This window comes from Corvus kubaryi, unplaced genomic scaffold, assembly GCF_017639235.1.
Source record: "Corvus kubaryi isolate FWS band 111438036 unplaced genomic scaffold, C.kubaryi_AGA036_p1.0 37387, whole genome shotgun sequence".
NCBI classification, from domain to species: Eukaryota; Metazoa; Chordata; class Aves; order Passeriformes; family Corvidae; genus Corvus; species Corvus kubaryi.
The window spans coordinates 13,954,779-13,971,563 of NW_024581129.1; the positions used below are offsets into that span (position 1 = coordinate 13,954,779).

The following is a 16,785-nucleotide window of genomic DNA, read 5'->3' on the forward strand; positions in this document are numbered from 1 at the left end:
TCCATCCATCCATCCATCCATCCATCCATCCATCCATCCATCCATCCATCCATCCATCATCCCCTCAGCTCTGGGGATATTTAAGCCTCAGCTGGGGTTCTGCTGAGCTCCTGGCCCTGTCCTGGGGCTGTGCTTGGCTGCTCTGCCAGGTGAACCGATGGATCTGACCCTTGGAGTCTCCTCCTCACACACCTGTGGGATATTGGCCATTTTCTGGCCATTGGGAGCCTCCTGACATCTTTGTGAGCTTTCAAAGATGATTTTGAAGATGAAAACGTGTGTGCAGCAAGATCACCAAGATGCTGCAGGTGCTCAAGATCCTCAGGTGGCTTCAGTGGGCCTGTTTGTGACTGGTTTGCCCAAGGCAATGGTGAGGGGCCTGGAGCACCTCCTTGTGAGGAAAGGCTGCGGGAGCTGGGGCTGCTCAGCCTCGAGAGGAGCCCCAGCTGAGAGGGGCCCTCAGCCCTGGGTGTCCCTGTGTGCAGGGAGGGCTCAGGGCAGGGCCCAGGCTCTGCTCCGTGGGATTCAGCGATGGCACCAGAGCCACGGGCAGGGACTGAGCCCAGGGAGTTCCACCTGGGCATGGAATCATTAGGGATGGAAAAGACCTCCGAGATCAATGAGTCCAACTTCTGACCATTCCCACTCAACCATAAACGTGAGGAAGAGCTTCCTCTCTGTGCAGTGACCGAGCACTGGCCCAGGCTGCCCAGAGGGTTCCTTTCCTTGGAGATACTCAAGAGCCACCTGGAAACAATCCTGTGCTCTGGGGGACCCTGCTTGAGCAGAGAGGTGGGACCAGATGAGCTCCAGTGGTCTCTTCCAAGCTGAACTATTCTGGAATTCTGTCATCTGGATGCTGTGATGTACTGGCTGACCTGCCTGGCACTGACACCTGAGAGACTGCAAGGGACAGAGAGGAGAGGGAAGGAGGGAGCAGGGTGGGGTGGAATGGCTGTCCCTGCTCCTTTGCCTCAGCTGGCCATTGTCCCTCAGCTGGCAGCCACTGCTTGGAGACTGGAGAGTGCTTTTGGCTTGTGCCTTGCAGGAACTCTTGGAGCTCTGGAACCCTTAACACCACCAGCTGCAGTTCCAGCTCTGCATGGTGACTCTGGGTGTGGGGCTCCTCCTTGCCAGAGCTCTGGCAGAAGATCCTGAGCTGGTGGTGGCTGATTCCCTCTCACAGCACTGGCCAGCAAATGTCTCCCTGAGGGCTGTGGAGCAGCAGGAACAAGTGGCTCCCAGGAATGGTGGGAAGGCTGGGCAGGGACTCGGAGCTGGATGCATCATCCTGCAGGGAGGTCACTGAGACAAACGGGACTGTTGTGCTGGTCCCAGTCTCTTACCCCAGGCCTGCCTTCCCCAGGATCCAGACTCCTTGGGAAACCAGGATGGTGTTCAGGTCCTGACAGAGAATCCTGGGCTGCTTCAACCCTGCTGCCCTGGGGTCCTGCAGAGCTGCTCCCTCCCCCACAGTGGGATATCCAAACACGTGGATGTGACTGAGGTGCTGTGGAGCAAACTGAAGGCCCCTGAGAAGCTCCTGACCACTGAACTACCACAGTCCATCCATCCTGAGCTGCTGGGCTCCCACACAGCCATGACCAGGCTCGATGTCCAGCCCACAGCCTCCAGCCAGCACAGCTGGCAGCCTCCAAATATTGGAGTCCCCCTGGCCCTGAAGCCAAGCCAGTTGTCTGGGCAGTGTGGGGGGCAGCCAGCCAGCCCTGGCACACACCAGTTATCCTGGCCAGCCTTGGGGGGCAGACATGACCTGGGAGCTCTGCAGAGCCAGCCATACTCCCAGGGTAAAGGGGGACTTTGGAACTAGACCTTGGTCCTTGGGAAAGGCTCCTGGCACTGCTCCTCAAACCAGGCCCATCCCTTGAGTGGCTGCAGACATGGAGCGAGGCCAGCAGAGGCTGAGGGAGCTGGACCCTGCTCAGGCTGGAGGTGATGGAGGGAATCGAAATCACTGTCTGGGATTATGGGATCTGGGAGTGGAGGGAGGAAGTGGTGAGGCTTCAGCCAGGGAAAGGCTGATGGACTCCTGTCCAGGAGGGTGGTGTAGCCCCAGGAGAGGGACCCCAGGCCAGCTGCAGGGTTTGCCCCCTCCAGCTGGTCCCCAGTTACCCACCCCTACTCCATGACTGGGGGTAGCTCCACTTCAGGGCACCTCTGGCCATCGCTTATAAACTGGCCTTGCTTCATTGTGGCTCCAGCCCCAGGGGCACTCAGGTGTCCCAAATTCCTCTGCCTGCCTTCCTGCCAGGGCTGGGGTGGGGGAAACGCTTGTGAATCCCCGTGCCCTGAAGCACTGTGAGGGGTGAGGCCGCACCCCAGGCTCACCTGCAGCCTTTCCCCCACGTTCCCTTCCCCTTGCGTGTCTTCAGGGCTACAAGGTGATTAACATCCCCTTTCAGCGTGTTCCAGCCATGTTCTGCATGCCTTTAAGCCCCGGGGTGTTACACATGGCTTACAAGTTGGGCTCCATTAGCGCTCGATTCGCTGTTTATTAAAACCTCGATTAATCTTGTATTAATGCTCTTCAAATGCGACTTTTCTGGAGGTGCAGCAACCCCTGAGACGAGGAGCTAAGCTTCTCCCCAGCCCTGTGCCACTGCTGTCAGCCAGGAATTAGCTCAGGATCTCTCCAGGCTCAGAGCTGAGGGGTTGGGAGGCTGCAGAAAGCAAGAGCTGCCCATGAGGATGCTCTGATTAATTGGGGTAACAATTAATTAATTAAGACACCCTTGGCTCTGCTGCCCCCAAATCTGGGGCAGCTGGGGGAGCAGAGTCCGTGTCCCCCCCAGAGAAGACAGGAGGGTTTGGAGGCAGCCTGGAGGATGCTCTGCTTGCCAGGACCCCACAAATCCAGAGCAGGTGAAAGGGTTTGGAATGGGAAGATCCGCATCTGAAAAGCAGGAATCTCTCCTGCCCCTGCCCTGGCAGCCCTGTGGCTCTGGGAGGGCTGTGAAGGAGGGGCTGGATCAGGAGGAGCGTGGCCCAGCCCTCAGAGCCAGCAGGAATAGCACCCTGTGCTCCTGCCTGGGTTTGGGATGCTGCCTGTGCCAGATCCAGAGCCATGTCCAGGCAGGGTGGTGATGGGACGGAGGAGATCTCCCATCCCTGCCAAGTGGGATGCTGCAGTTGTCATGGCAACGTGGGAGGCCTGCGAGCTGGAGCCCATAACCCACCCCTTTGGAGGGTGGGGGGTGTTCAGGGCTGGGGGTGCTCCCCATCCCTCCCCCAGGCCCTGGCACCCCAAAATTGCCATCAACCCCCTCCTCCCAAAGCTGACACCCCCACCCATCCTTCAGCCAAAAGCCCCTGCTGAACACACTGCCTTTTCCATGGGGAAAAACCACCTTTGGGTGAAAAAACGTATCCAAACCCGTTGTAGGGAGCACAGGGCCAAGTGGGAGATGCCAGCAGAGATTCCTGCTCAGCTTCCTGGTTCCCTCTGCCCCGTGCCGAGATCCCCTGGCTGGCTGAGGCTGGAGCGAAGGCACCAACGCCTGGCAGGGTCTGGCCATGAGCTGTCCCCCGAGGGATGCTCGCAGGGCTCTTCCCATTAGGCACGGTGGTCCTGGGAGCTGTGGTGGGATGGGGCTGGAGGTGCAGCCGGCTCTGCTCTTCCTCTTCCCACCGGTGGCTGGATTGTCACACAAGGTCACCTCTCCCTCCAGCCGCCAGCCACGGGCCGGCTGAGCCTCCCCACGCGGCACAGGCTGAGCTTTTCCCCACCTCGGGACAGTCTTTGCTGTCTGTCTCCAGCAGCTCATTCCCGCTGGGGCCCTCGGCCGCTGCCAGGCCTTGACTGACATCTGTCCATCATCCCTGGCAGCTGGAATCGCAGACAGCAGAGGGTCCCCGCGGGAAGGACAGGCAGGGACGAGCCCGAGCTGCGTCCCCTCCGTGGGCAGTCTGCTGCCACCAGAAAGAGCATCGGGATGCCGCTGTGCCTGCTGCCGCGGCTCCCGTTCCTGCCGCATTCCCGCATTCCCGCATTCCCGCTCGGGCGCCCGCCCGGTTCCGCCGGGGCGCCGGGTGGCACATGAGTCACACTTCCTCCCGACGCCCATTCCAGCGCCGTGCCGCCGCTATTTTTGGAAGTTCTTGAAAGCGGATCAGCCCCAGAAGCGCAGTTAATGGATGCTCCCCATGCCGAGCTCGCGTCCCCCCGTGTCCCCAAGCCGGGCTGGGGAAGCCCCCGGCAGCGAGGACCCTGCGCTCCCCTCCCTGTTTGCGATGCGTGGGAACTCCCTCCTCATCCCACGGCCCCTCCTGAGTCAGCAGGGAGCTGAAGCACCGTCCTAGTGGCAAAATATTCCCTTTTAAAGGGCTTGTTTGCGATTGGGGTGGGACTTCGTGTGATGCCAGCCTGGCGTTGATCATTGTGCTCCCAACGAGCGGATCATTCCCAGTTATTTTTACTCCCAACCCCCAGTGTTTTAGCTGGGGCTGCAGTGCCTCACAAAGTGTCTCTGAGGAAAACCGGGCACAATCCAGCTCCGGAATCGAGGGGTGGATGAAATCCCAGGCGGGAGCAGCAGCTGAGTGTCACAGCCAGGCCTTCCTGGCCTTCCCAGCTCGGAAGGATCTGGCTTTACGGGATGCTGCACCCACACCCACACCATTCCACACCTGCCGCCCCATCCCTCTTCCCTCCGCTCCTCCAGGATCTGTCCCAATCGAGGATTATTTTCCTTTCAGAGCAGTGATTGTGTTGCTCATCCTTCGCTCGGGGACTGCGCAAGGTCAGCGGCCGTGACCCCGGAATGTCCGGCTGCCTTCCCGGCCAAACCGGGGAGCAAACTCGGAGGGGAGGCCGGGAGGTTGTGGCTTTGCCAGGCAGGTGACACCTTTGCCGTGCAGGTGGTGGCTTGGCAAACTTTAGCTGCGTTTTTTAGGGCTGAAGCTTTTGCCTGGAGACAAGCAGCTCCTGCCCTGCGGGCGCTGCTGGGCTCGCAGCATCCCGACCTTGCCGGGATAAAATTAGCCCCATTTCACTTTGGATTAAAGGCGGCTCCGCTGGAGCCGCGCGAGCGCTTCGGCTCGGAGACGTCAAATGGCAGCGTTCTCTTTTTTGTCTGGATCGGGGAGGGGAGGGTCCTGCCAGCCAGCGCCTGGTGACAATGACATTGATTTCCTAGACCTCTCGGCGTGGCCAAATCTGTATTTTTAGCTGGGGAAGAGAAAAATACGAATCACGTGTCAGAGCAATGCTTTCCCTGCCCTGGTGGGAGGGAAGGAGCCGGGGGCCGTCGCTGCCGGAGCAGGGGATGAGCAGGAGTCGCTGCCCTGTCCCCGCAGCGGGGCTGGGGATGCACCAAGGAGCCGCTGCTGCACTGCCCGGGCTCCATCCCTGGCACTGCCCCCAGCCGTGCCCCACACAGCTCTGCGCTGGGGGCTCTGAGCCTCCTGCCATGGGGTCTCGTGGCAGGGGCAGGTGGGACCCCCACTCCCAAAGGATCCCATCCATCCCCTCCGCATCCCCTGTGGCCATTTATCTTCCGGGGCAGGCGCTGCCTTCATCTCTGTTTCTCTGCCACTGCCTCCTCCTCCTCCTCGCTCTCCCCCACCCTGTTCTCATTTCCCCAAGAAGACTTTAATGAAATCTGCCCTTAATTAAATCCACATTCATTTGCATAATTACCAGGAAATTGAAATTAGCCTGCGGACGTGGCTGGAATACATTTGGCATCAGGCAGCCCTGGCTCTTCGGAGGGGGCTGCACCGAGGGCCGCTGGGTGCCCCCACCCATGGGTGCTGCCAACCTGACCCATGTGCTGTTCCCCACATCCCTTCCCTGCCTTCCCGGCGTGGCCATGGTGACAGGGTGGAAGTGGAGGGACAGCCACTCCTGAGCCACGGCAGGGCAGAGGCCATGCCCTCCACCCCCGCACAAGCAGCATCATGTTTCCTTCATTTAATAAAAAAAAAAGTCTTCACCGCCATTGAGAAATTTTTTGTTGCTTTTATAACTATGTATTTTGTCATTTTTTATGGTTTCAGTTGTGGTTTTTTTTAATCCTTTTCAACAGTGACAAACTGAGGTAACGTCTGTGACACTACAGCCTCTCCTACGGGAAGAAGGTCCGAAACCCGACAGATGAGGGAACTGGAAATAAAAACCTGACAACCTACGGACACAGCGACCTCGACGGGGACAGAAATCACACCGGGCACCCCCTGGGACACACCCCGGGCGGTGCCACCAAGCCCTCCCAGAGAGGTGCCACCGAGCCCTCCCGGGGCGGCCGGGATCCCTTATCTACATTATTGCACGAAAGATCGAGGACATCGAGGGACCTAAGGCAAAAAGGAGTAAAACCGGTGCCTAGCTCTCTACGTGGGGCAATGCTACGTCTAACGCCGGGCCCGGGGGGTGCCAGGGACGGGGGCACGGCGGGGGCGGGGGCGGCCCCTGCTCTGTAAACTGCTGCTGCTGCTGCTGCTGGAAAGCGTTATAGCCCTTTGTGGGGAATTGGGGCACCGGGGCGGCCCCGCGGCACCCACCTCATGGGAGGGAAGCCCGAACCACAGCAGGGTGCTCCTGCCTTGGGGTGCCCCCACAGCCTCCCCGCCGCGGCGGCGGGGTGAGCTCCCCGCTCTGCTGGGTGCCCAAATCCAGGAGGGAAGGTGTGACCTCCGCGCACACCCCAGGACCTTGTCGGTAAGGGGCCACCAGTGGCTCCTGCCACCACGCCCTGCCTCGCTGCAGCCAGCCCCGGCAGGGTCTGTCCCGCTGCCTCTTCCCCGCCAGCCCCAGGGGAGGGTGACAGGTCTGGGGAAGGGGTGACAGCAAGGAGGGGTGATGGGGACAGCACAGGGAAGCAGGCGGGCCCACGGGAGGCCACTCGGGGCCCCCTCCCCTGCTCCCGGGGTGTGCAGGCCAGCCTGGGGTGCACCGCCGCCACCTCCTCCAGTCCCTGGGTACAAAGAGTCTGCAGAGGGGACACGGGGACGCCAGCACGGCAGAGCCAGCCCGGCCTGAGCATCCAACCTGCTGGATGGCCGGCACCGCGCCCACTGACCGCAGCCCGGAGCGCAGCTCTGGCCAGAGGGCACCCATCCCTCCGGCAGGGCCTGAGCCGTGTGGGGCAGGGCAGGGGACAGGGGCTGCCAGTGGCAGTGGCTGGGACACACAATGACACACAGACAGGGACACTTGCTACATCAATGGCTGCCAGCACCTCCCACGACAGGGAGGCAGCCGGGGCTGCCGGGGGTCCGGGAGGCTGCCGGCTCCCTGTCACCAGCCCGGCGCCCGCCTCCCCATCCCTTCCCAGTCCCCAGCAGTGCGGCAGGGACCAGCTGAAGAGGGCAAATCACCACCCACCCAAACCTCCCCAAAGGCCTCCTCCACGGTGCAGGGTCATCGGCCTTCCTGCTCCCCGGACAGGGGTCGAGCACGGGGTGGGGGCAGAGCCAGTGGGCCACCCACTACCCACTGTCCCTGCCTCTTCCTCCCCGTGCTGGGACACCCCTGCCCGTGCCACCCTGGGGGGAGCCTTGGAGGGGGCAGCACAGCCGTGGCAGGGCTGTGGGTGCCCCAGCCTCCCCAGCAGCGAGCGGTGCCCTCGGCTGGGCTCCGGCCACTGGCCTTGCCCAGGCGGCACGGGGGGATCGGCATCCTCAGCGCTACAGAGCGCAACCAGTTCTGTCCTTTTCCTCTTCCATTGTGTTTCTTTTCCTTTTTTTTTTTTTTCCTTTGGGAGACCCAGAGCCCGGTCCCGGCTCGTACCACCACGATGTGCTCCCCCCATCCCTGTCCCCAGGGCGGGGGGACGGGGCGGGTCGTGCAGATGCCACACGCCGCCGTCACACGCAGATCTCTATTGCTGTGGCCAGGACCATCTGCCCCTTGCCCTTGTCCTGCCGTCCGTCTGTCCTGCTCGCCGTGCCCGGGGCGGCTGCGCCGGGCTCGGGGCCGCGCGCTCCGCTCCCCTCGGTCAGGACGGTCCTCTTGAGCGGGGCGGGGGTGCAGGAGCCGGTGGCCTCGTGGCAGTGGGAGCCGGCCGGGAGCTTGTCCCTGGCGTGCTTGCGGGAGCGGTAGGAGGGCCGGCACCGCACCTCAGCCATGAGGTCGCACTTGATGAAGTAGAAAACCTCCTTGACAGGGCAGCGCTTCTCAGGGTCGAGGGCCAGCAGGCGCTGGAACATGCGCAGGGCGCTGTCCGTGAAGCGCCGCCACTGCGAGGGCAGCCCCGCCAGCCGCCCCTTCTGCCACCGCACGAACTCCTCGAAGAAGGCGTCGGACGCCACCGCCGCCTCCCAGGGGAAGTTCCCGGTGAGGACGCAGAAGATGAGCACCCCGAAAGCCCAGACGTCGATGCTGGTGTCCACGGCGAAGCCCTCGGCCCGGCCGGCCTGGCACACCTCGGGCGCCGTGTAGGGGATGGTGCCGCTGATGCGCTTGACCCGGCAGCCCACCTTGCGGGTCATGCCGAAGTCGGCCAGTTTGACGCGGCGGCAGTCGCGGTCGAAGAGCAGCACGTTCTCCGGCTTGATGTCCCGGTGCACCAGGCTCTTGCTGTGCATGTAGTCGAGGGCCAGGCCCAGCTGCTGCACGCAGCGCTTCACCAGCTCCTCGGGGAGCCCCACCTGCGGGGGGGACACGGCGTCAGCCACCCGCTACCGAGCCCCGTGGGGTCCCACCCGGCCCGGGCACCCACATTTCTGTGGCCCCATGGTCATGGGTGCTTTTATCTGGGTGCCCTGAGGCAGGGGATGGTGGTGGGTCCTGGGCCACCCAAGGGATGGGGGGTGAGTCTCAGGCTCCCCATAGGCTGGTTTGGGTTGGAAGGGACCTTAAGGATCATCCAGTTCCACCCCCTGCCGTGGGCAGGGACACCTTCCACTGTCCCAGGTTCTCCAAGCCCTGTCCAACCTGGCCCTGGACACTGCCAGGGATGGGGCAGCCACAGCTTCCCCAGGAGAAGGGTGATGGGTCTCAGGCCATCCTAGGGATAGGTTCTGGATCTTAGGCCACCCAGGGGATGGGTGCTGGGTCCCACACTTGTTTGTAGGTGCTTGTGGTCAAGCCTAGCCCAGATAGAGGTGCCCAGTCCCCACACCTACCCCCCTCCCCCACAGGGGCAGCTTTGCCCAGCACCCCCTGAGCCCCACACCCCACAAAGGCTCCCACGGGAGGTGCCAGGGGTCCCACCTGAGGCGGGATGATGTCAAAGAGGTCCCCGCCGGGGGCATACTCCTGAGCGAAGACGTAGCAGTCCTCGGTCTCGAAGACCACGTCAAAGACCTTGATGATGAAGGGGCTGGAGGAGAGCGTGTTGGTGATGCTGAATTCCCGCAGGAAGTTCTTCAGCTTCGTTTTGCTCTTGTTGACGAACTTCAGGGCCATCTTGGTGCCTGCAGATGGCAGGGGACAGGAGTGAGCCCTCGGCTGGGACACACCGGGCACTCCGCTCCCGGCACACGCCCCGTTCCCCTCACCTGTGCTTTTGTGGGACACCAGGTCCACCTTGCCGTAGGTGCCCTTGCCGAGCTCGCGGATGAGGTCATAGTGCTTGGTGATGTCGGTGCCCGAGAGGGTGCGGATGGCCAGGGACTGCATGTCCTCGGTGATGAGGGGCACCCCGCAGCAGCCCAGCTTGCGCGAGGGCTCCTGCTCAATCGAGCCCGCGCTCATGGTTGCGCTGCAAGGCAGAGTTGCACTGCTTCCGTGGGGGCTGCAGAAACATTGTGTCCCATCCCGTCCCATCCCGTCCCTTCCCATCCCATCCCGCCCCTTCCCATCCCATCCCATCCCATCCCATCCCATCCCATCCTATCCCATCCTGTCCCTTCCCCAGGGCTGTGGCCACGGCTCCTTGCAAAGGGGGATTGGGCTGCCAGGCTGGTGCTGAGCAGCTCCCACTGGGTGCCACCCCTCTGTCCCCAGGGACCACCAGCCCAGTGGCTCTGGAGGGGATGCTCCAGCCTCCGCGGGGGCTGCAGCTGTGTGGGTGTTCGGGGGCAAAGGGAGGGCTCTGGACATGGCAGAGACAGGGACAGGAAGATGGGACATGGACACACACAAGGACACACATGGATACAGCCAGGGACACACACATGGACACATTTTCTTGGGCCTGGTGTGTTCACAGCCACTGTGCAGGACAAGAGCTAAAGCCCTTTGGGGCTCCCCTCTGCTGCTGTGGTCCCCACTGGAGACCCCAAGGGCCAGCCCTGTCTGCTCCAATACTGAGCCCCTCCGGAGCTGAGCCTCACCCCAGCCAGTGGCGCTCCAGAGCAGGGCCAGGGCCATGCCACGGGCACCAAGGAGGACACAATGTCTGCAGCAAATCCCTCCTCGTACCTCTCCAACCATCCACCAGCACCAGCTCCCAGCCTTCCCCAGCCAGGGTGCCAGACACTCTGCTGTGGAGAATCCCAGACTGCTTTGGGGTTGGAAGGAACCTTAAAGCCAATTTTGTTCCATGGGCAGGGACACCTTCCACTAGTCCAGGCTGCTCCAAGCCTCAGTGTCCAACCTGGCCTTGGACACTGCCAGGGATCCAGGGGCAGCCACAGCTGCTCTGGGCACCCTGTGCCAGGGCCTGCCCACCCTCCCAGGGAACAATTCCTTCCCAGTATCCCATCTATCCCTGCCCTCTGGCAGTGGGAAGCCATTCCCCCTTGTCCTCTGGCAGTGGGAAGCTATTCCAGACCCTTGTCCAAAGTCCCTCTCCAGCTTTCCTGAAGCCCCTTGAGGCACTGGAAGGGCCCTGAGGTCTCCCCGGAGTCTTCTCTTTTCCAAGCTGAACAATCCAAATTCTCTCAGCTTTTCCTCGTAGCAGAGGTGTTCCATCCCAATAATCATCATTGTGGCCTCCTCTGGACTCGTTCCAACATATCCATGTCTTTCCTGTGCTGGGGACCAACAGCTGGATGCAGTATTCCAGGTGGGATCTCACCAAAGCAGAGCAGAGGCCAGCCCAGCCAGCAGCACATGGACAACACCACCAACATTCCTCACTCCTGACAAACCAGGGATGGTTTTCTCCTCACTCTGACCATTCCCACAAGAAGATCCAAGCTCGCAGTCACCCACCACACCACCACAGCAGTGGAACCGCCCCAGCATCTCCTCTGATGTCTTCAGGGCACTGCCTCACCCTCCATCACCCCGCGAGCACAAACCCTGGGCAGCCAGGGTCGTGGGGAGGGCACTCGGTGGCTGCAGGTGCATGAGGATGGACAGAGAGAGCCCAGGTGGTGCCCATGGGCTGAGCCCCATTCAGGGGCTGCGACAGCCACCCCAAATGGTGCCAGACACCCCACACAGCGCCTGCAGCACCCCACAGCCAGGATCACACACAAGGATCCTCCCAGCTCCTTCTCAACAAGACTGAGTTGGATCTCCAACTTTCCCTCCTTCCTTCCTTCCCCCCACCAAGCCGCCTGTCATCCCAAACCAAAGCTCAGCTTCTTCACTTATTATAGTTATATTTTTTCCCTGGGAAGTTGGGGAAAAAATAGAAAAGGAACTTCAACATCATGATGTTCCAAAAATGTAACAGTTTGACTCATAAGATCTCCGAAGCAGCTCATCTCCATAGTGTTTCATTGGCCCCCTGGCAGAGGAGCACCATCTCAGCGTCTGGGTGCTGGAGGTGGAGGTGGATCAGCAGCAGCTCGCTGGAGGCAGGGCTGAGAACAGCCCCCAGCATCCTGCACGAAGAATTCCGGCTACGCTTGGATTTACAATTGCGCTCATCAATGTCCCTTAATTAACCGGCATTGAAATGCAATTATTCAAGTCGGGAAGGTTGGGTTTGAGGAAAAACCCTGCTGGTTGGATGGGAGAGAGGAGAGGGAGGACTGGCGGCTTGTGGAAGGGCTCTCCAAGTCAAGGGCTGTTTGCTTTTCCCCTTGGCTCAGCCTGTTGGGGTTTCCAGGTGTCTCCTTCCCAACCAGCAACCGAGGAACATCCATGGGAAGCAGGGATCCCGCCAAGTCCGGTCCCGTGCTGCGGCGTGGGCTGGCACAGCTGGCACCGGGATGTGCTGCCAGGGATTGGGATGTGCCGGGATCCTGCCGCAGTGCCGCCGGCATGGCCAGCTCCGAACAATACCCCCCACCTCGTCAGGGCCGACAGGAACACGGAGCCATCGCCGATCCCAGGAGAAGCCGAACAGCGGCGGCGACCAAAATACCGACGCGCCGAGGCCAAGGAAAGCGTAAACGCAGAAGTTTTCATTAAAAATTGAAAGGCTCTTAAAAACATGTTGGGTTTGATGTGAGCAGCGAAGCGGGGCAGCAGCGGGAGGCGGCGAGAGCGCGGTTCCAGCTCTGTGCACTCCCAGGGACAGCAGGGATGCGGGAATAGCGGACACGGAGGGACAGCAGTGCCAGTGTGGCAGGAGATGCCACCAGCTTGGCCTGGCCAGGGCTGAGGTCCCACATCCTTCTGCAGCCAGGCCAGTCACAGCAAGGACCACCTGTGTGGCCACGCGCCAGATCGGGTCAGTCCAGAGCCAAAACGGGGCCTTTTCCCGGCACCCCAGCTCCTCTCCCGCCCCAAATCCCTGGAAGAGAGGAGTCAGCACCGTGCCCGGAGGAAGCCAAACCCACCCTCTCCAGCTCAGGTGTTTCAGGTGTTCCTGAAGGAGCTTTCCCAAGCAGGGAGGAAGGATGCGCATCCCGCCTGAGTCCTGGCAAAGCCCCCCGCGGCTCAAGATGCCGGGAATGACAAAGAGGCAGTGAAGCTGCTGCCACGTGGCCCCGGGACCTGCCGCTCTCCACAGGCGGTTCCTGCCGTCATCTCCGCATCCTGAGCCATTTCTCCTACTATTCAGACTAAAATTGTTCTGTGTTTAAGCTTCAGAACCTTTATCTCATTGAGTGAGGAGGATAATCCACCCACCTCTTCCTTGCTCCCTGGCAGGTATTTATAGGCAGCCACTCGTCTCCGTCGGCAGCTGCCGCTCCTCTTCCCAAACCTCCCGGCTCCATCCCCAGCACGGTGGAGCAGATCCCGGAAGGACATTATCCCGTACCCAGAGCCCAGCATCCTGCCAGGAGCTGAGGCTGGCACCTCCAGTCCTGCCCCAGCGCTCTTCCCTGCCGGGGGATGCTTTGCCCTGCTCTGTATCCCGCTCCACATCCCGCTCCGCTCCGCCGCACGCCCAGCCCTGGGCACATCGGCTCTGCCGATAACTAATTGCAAACTCATTAAGAGCTCATTGAGAGGAGCAGAGGCCGCCCGGGAGAGTTGCCCCAGGCTTCCGCAGCAGAGGCTGCTGGAGCAGCGGCTGCTTGGAAATTAAGAGGGAAAGGGGGAAAAAATCCCTCTGGCCACATCAGAGACTGACAGAAAAACAACCCGGTTATTGAGGGAGGTTACAGGGAAAGGGTTTGGGCTGAGCCTGGTGCAGGGTTGAGCGGCAGGGGCTGGGACTCGTACCATGGGCTGCTCTGGGACAAGGAATTGGGAAGATGAAGGGAAAATCTATGCAAGGCAGGGGCTCTGCAAGACCCAGATTCCTCTTTAAAGAGAGGAGAAATGTGAAATGCAGCAGTGGGATGGGCACAGGCCCACACTGCTCTGTCCCTGCACTTGGCAGAGCTTGGATTTCCCTTTTTGCCATCCCCAAACCCTCAGCTAAGAGCAGGTAACACCGACTCCCACCCAAGCCCAGCAGGCTGGAGGCCAGGGCACCCATAAGGAGGGAGCTCCCTCCCTCCACACCCCAACCAGCTTCCAAACCTGCCCCGTTTCCCCTAAACCACGCACTGAGCCAGCAAAGTCACACCCCGGGCCCTGCCGGAGCCATCCCCTCTCCCAGTTCTCCCACCAGCACCACCCTGGTGTCACTGGGACGAGGGGCCAGTGGTGCTTTGGCCGTGCCCCACGTTGAGCTGCTGCCTCCCAGCGCCCCACTCCATTTCCAGCCCCTGCCACCTCCATTCCTGCCTGACCCCGTTCCAGGGACATCCTCTCCTCTCTTCCATGCCGCTGGGATCCGCACACCAGATATGAGCTGTGCTTCCCGGGGGCTGTGGCACGCTGGAGCCCAGGGAGGGCTTGCAAAGGCACCTTGGCCTAACGAGGACAACGTGGCTGTGGTGGGCAGGACGGGAATCTCGCTGCGGCTTGGAGCCACCAGTGCCCACCACGGGCAGCAGCCTCCAGCCAGGCTGGCCACCACCTCCCGCTTCACCCAAAGCACCAAGACAGGCATAGGGAAAGGTTCCTGCACCCCCGTGCCAGCCCAGGGCCATCCAAAGTCACTCAGGACAAGCCGAGTGTGTCCGGGAGGTGGCTGGTCACGCACGGCACAGGGACATTGGCTGCTGGCAGTGGTTTGGGGACAGCCACTCTGCCAGCATCCCACAGCCCAGAAGGAGCAGCCACCCCAAAGAGGCTGTGGATGGGGCACGTCTCCATGTCCAGCTGGCCCCACAGCAGCGGGACAGCACCGGGAAACACTGGAGCACCGCTGACACCACCGGAACCAGCACCAAACCTCCACCGAAGCACCCGCAGCAGCTGGGACTCCCCAGTGCCCCCAGTTTAGGACTGAATTGGCACCAAATTCCAAGTTATCCAGCAATTCTCATACCAGCTCCTTGCTTAGACCAGAGCAGCCTGCTCAGCAGCAGGATTGTCTTCGGCAAAGCCAATGAACGCCCTGCCAGGTGCGGGCTCCCAGTCGGCAGGAGCTGCTCTCCCCTCGGTGCAGATGTTCCAGCTGCAGGGCAGGGTCAGGCCCTGTCACACCCATCCATAGTGTCCCCCGCTGCAGGAACCATCTCCCATCCTGGCCATCAGCCTGTGACAAGCTTCCTCAGCCTTTGGTTCCAGGATTCAGGTTTCGCAGACAAATTTGGGAAGAGCAAACAAAGCAGTGCCAGGACTCTCTCCTCTGGCAGCTCCCGGGGAGCCACCACTCCTCCTTCCTGCCACGGTTCCCTGTGCCCTCTGCACTGCTCTCCCAGAGCTGCCAGCAGGATTTTCCCTCATCCACGCTGGGCTGTCTCCGTCCATCGGCCCCGATGACAGGACCTTGGCTGCCTTTCAGTGCTTCGGCCTCCCGGGCTTTTTGCTGCCGAGCAGGATGGCTTTGTTAGGACCTCAGCTCCTCCAGCCTGCAGCTCCTCCCGCCTTTGCCGCCAGCACCGGGGATTTATGATTACTTCATTGTTTGATTGGTTTCATCAGCCTGTCATCATCTCCCTCCCAAAACTCTTCCGCCAGCGCCGGCAGCACCGCACGGGTGGGATCTGCAAAGACAAACGCCCCGAGCGGCACCTGCCCGACCCCACGGCAGGGCCAGCCGGCCCTCGGCCCCGCTCGCTCCTGGAGACAACAGGGACACGTCCCTCTGCCACAAAACCCAGCCCTGACTCCACTCCCGGGGGCTCTGTGTGCCCTGTGCAGCCCGGGCATCGCCCCCTCCTCAGCCTCCCGCCGACCGGGATGCTCCCATGAAGGAGGATGCTCCCACCACTGCCGTGGTCTCCTCCCGCAGCACCCCGGGCAGGGCACGGTGACACCGGGCGGGTCGGGGGCTCGGCACGCGGACACCCAGCTCCGACCTTTTCCTCCCCGTGGGCAGCACCCCGATGCCGGGACAGAGGGGTGCTGGGGCCGGGCCACCCTGCCCCAAGTCCCCGAGCTGTGCTGGGGCTCCCGGCTGGCGTCGCCCGCCCGCGGCCACGGCGGCAGCGAGGCCGGACCTGGAGGAAAGTGGGTCACGCTCCCCCTTCCCCGCTGCGGCCGGGGAGGCGCCGGTGTGGGATGGAGGCCGGCCCTGCGGCCAGGGGACAGCAGGGGAGGTGAAAGGGGAGATGGGGGAGGTGATGAGGGGACACAAGGAGACAGGAGGGGATGTGATGAAGGGACGCGAGGGGAGACAAGGAGAGATGACGAGAGGAGATGACACGGGGAGATGATGAGGGGACAAGAGAGGACACGATGAGGAGAGACAATGAGGGGAAACGAGGGGAGATGATGGACGGGGCATGAGGGGGGATGACAGGAGGACATGAGGGGACATGAGGGGAGGTAATAGGGAGGACAGGAAGCTGGTGAGGGAAGACAAGGGGAGGTGAGGGAACATGAGGGGAAACAAGGGGAGATGAGATGGGGAGGTGATGAGGAGACACAAGGGGACACAATGAGGGGACACGAGGGGACACGGCCTGAGCTGCCCCCGAGGCCGCCTCTCCCTGCTCTCCCCTTCCCCTGTTCCCAGCTGTCTTCCAGCTCAGCGCACCCTTCCAGACCCCCGAAACCCGCCGGGAGCCCCCGGGGAGCAGCCCCGCGGCCCCAGCTCCGCTCAGTGTCACTCACGCCCCTCCGTCCCCGTCCCTCCCCCTCGCCCCCCCGCCGTACCGGGGCCGCCCGGGGCGCAGGTGCCACCGGCCGCAGAAGGGACCCGGGGCGGGGGGGCGACCGATCCCGGGGGCAGCGCCCGCACCGCGCGGTGCCCACCCCGCTCCATTCAGCCCGGAGCGCCGGTTGTACCGGGATGGGGGTTTTGTCCCCTCCCCGCGCCGTGCGGGCAAACAAAGGGCGGCCTCGGTACCGGGCGGGCAGCGCCCCCCGCACCCCCGTGCCCGCACCCCCATCCCCGTATCCTCATCCCCGCACCCCCGTGCCCGCACCCCCGTGCCCGCACCGCCACCTTACCGGAGGGGCGAGCCGCCGCCGCGCCCCGTCCCCGCCGGGAGAGGAGCCGCCGCCGCCGCCGCGCTCCGCCCGCCCCGCCGGGCTCCTCATGCCGCGGCCCCGCCGCCGCCGGAGGAGCGGAGCGGAGGGAGCGGAGC

The 16,785-nt window shown here is 62.4% G+C and overlaps 1 protein-coding gene across 4 annotated transcripts in view; it reads right to left on the reverse strand.

The window, feature by feature from the left end:
• Window positions 1-5,964: 5,964 nt before the first annotated feature.
• Window positions 5,965-16,785, reverse strand: part of SBK1 (SH3 domain binding kinase 1) — a 17,605-nt gene continuing 6,784 nt past the window's right edge. Inside the window, exons 1-4 of one of the 4 annotated variants that reach the window (XM_042037250.1) lie at window positions 16,649-16,682; window positions 9,463-9,665; window positions 9,176-9,378; window positions 5,965-8,610 (exon numbers count right to left, since the gene is read on the reverse strand). In XM_042037250.1, the coding sequence (XP_041893184.1) occupies window positions 7,828-8,610; window positions 9,176-9,378; window positions 9,463-9,658 (1,182 nt within the window). In that variant the 5' untranslated portion in view covers window positions 9,659-9,665; window positions 16,649-16,682 and the 3' untranslated portion in view covers window positions 5,965-7,827. Of the gene's footprint in view, window positions 8,611-9,175; window positions 9,379-9,462; window positions 9,699-14,576; window positions 16,261-16,648; window positions 16,683-16,785 lie in introns of those variants that run through there. The other 3 variants (XM_042037249.1, XM_042037247.1, XM_042037248.1) reach the window with 3 other exon arrangements.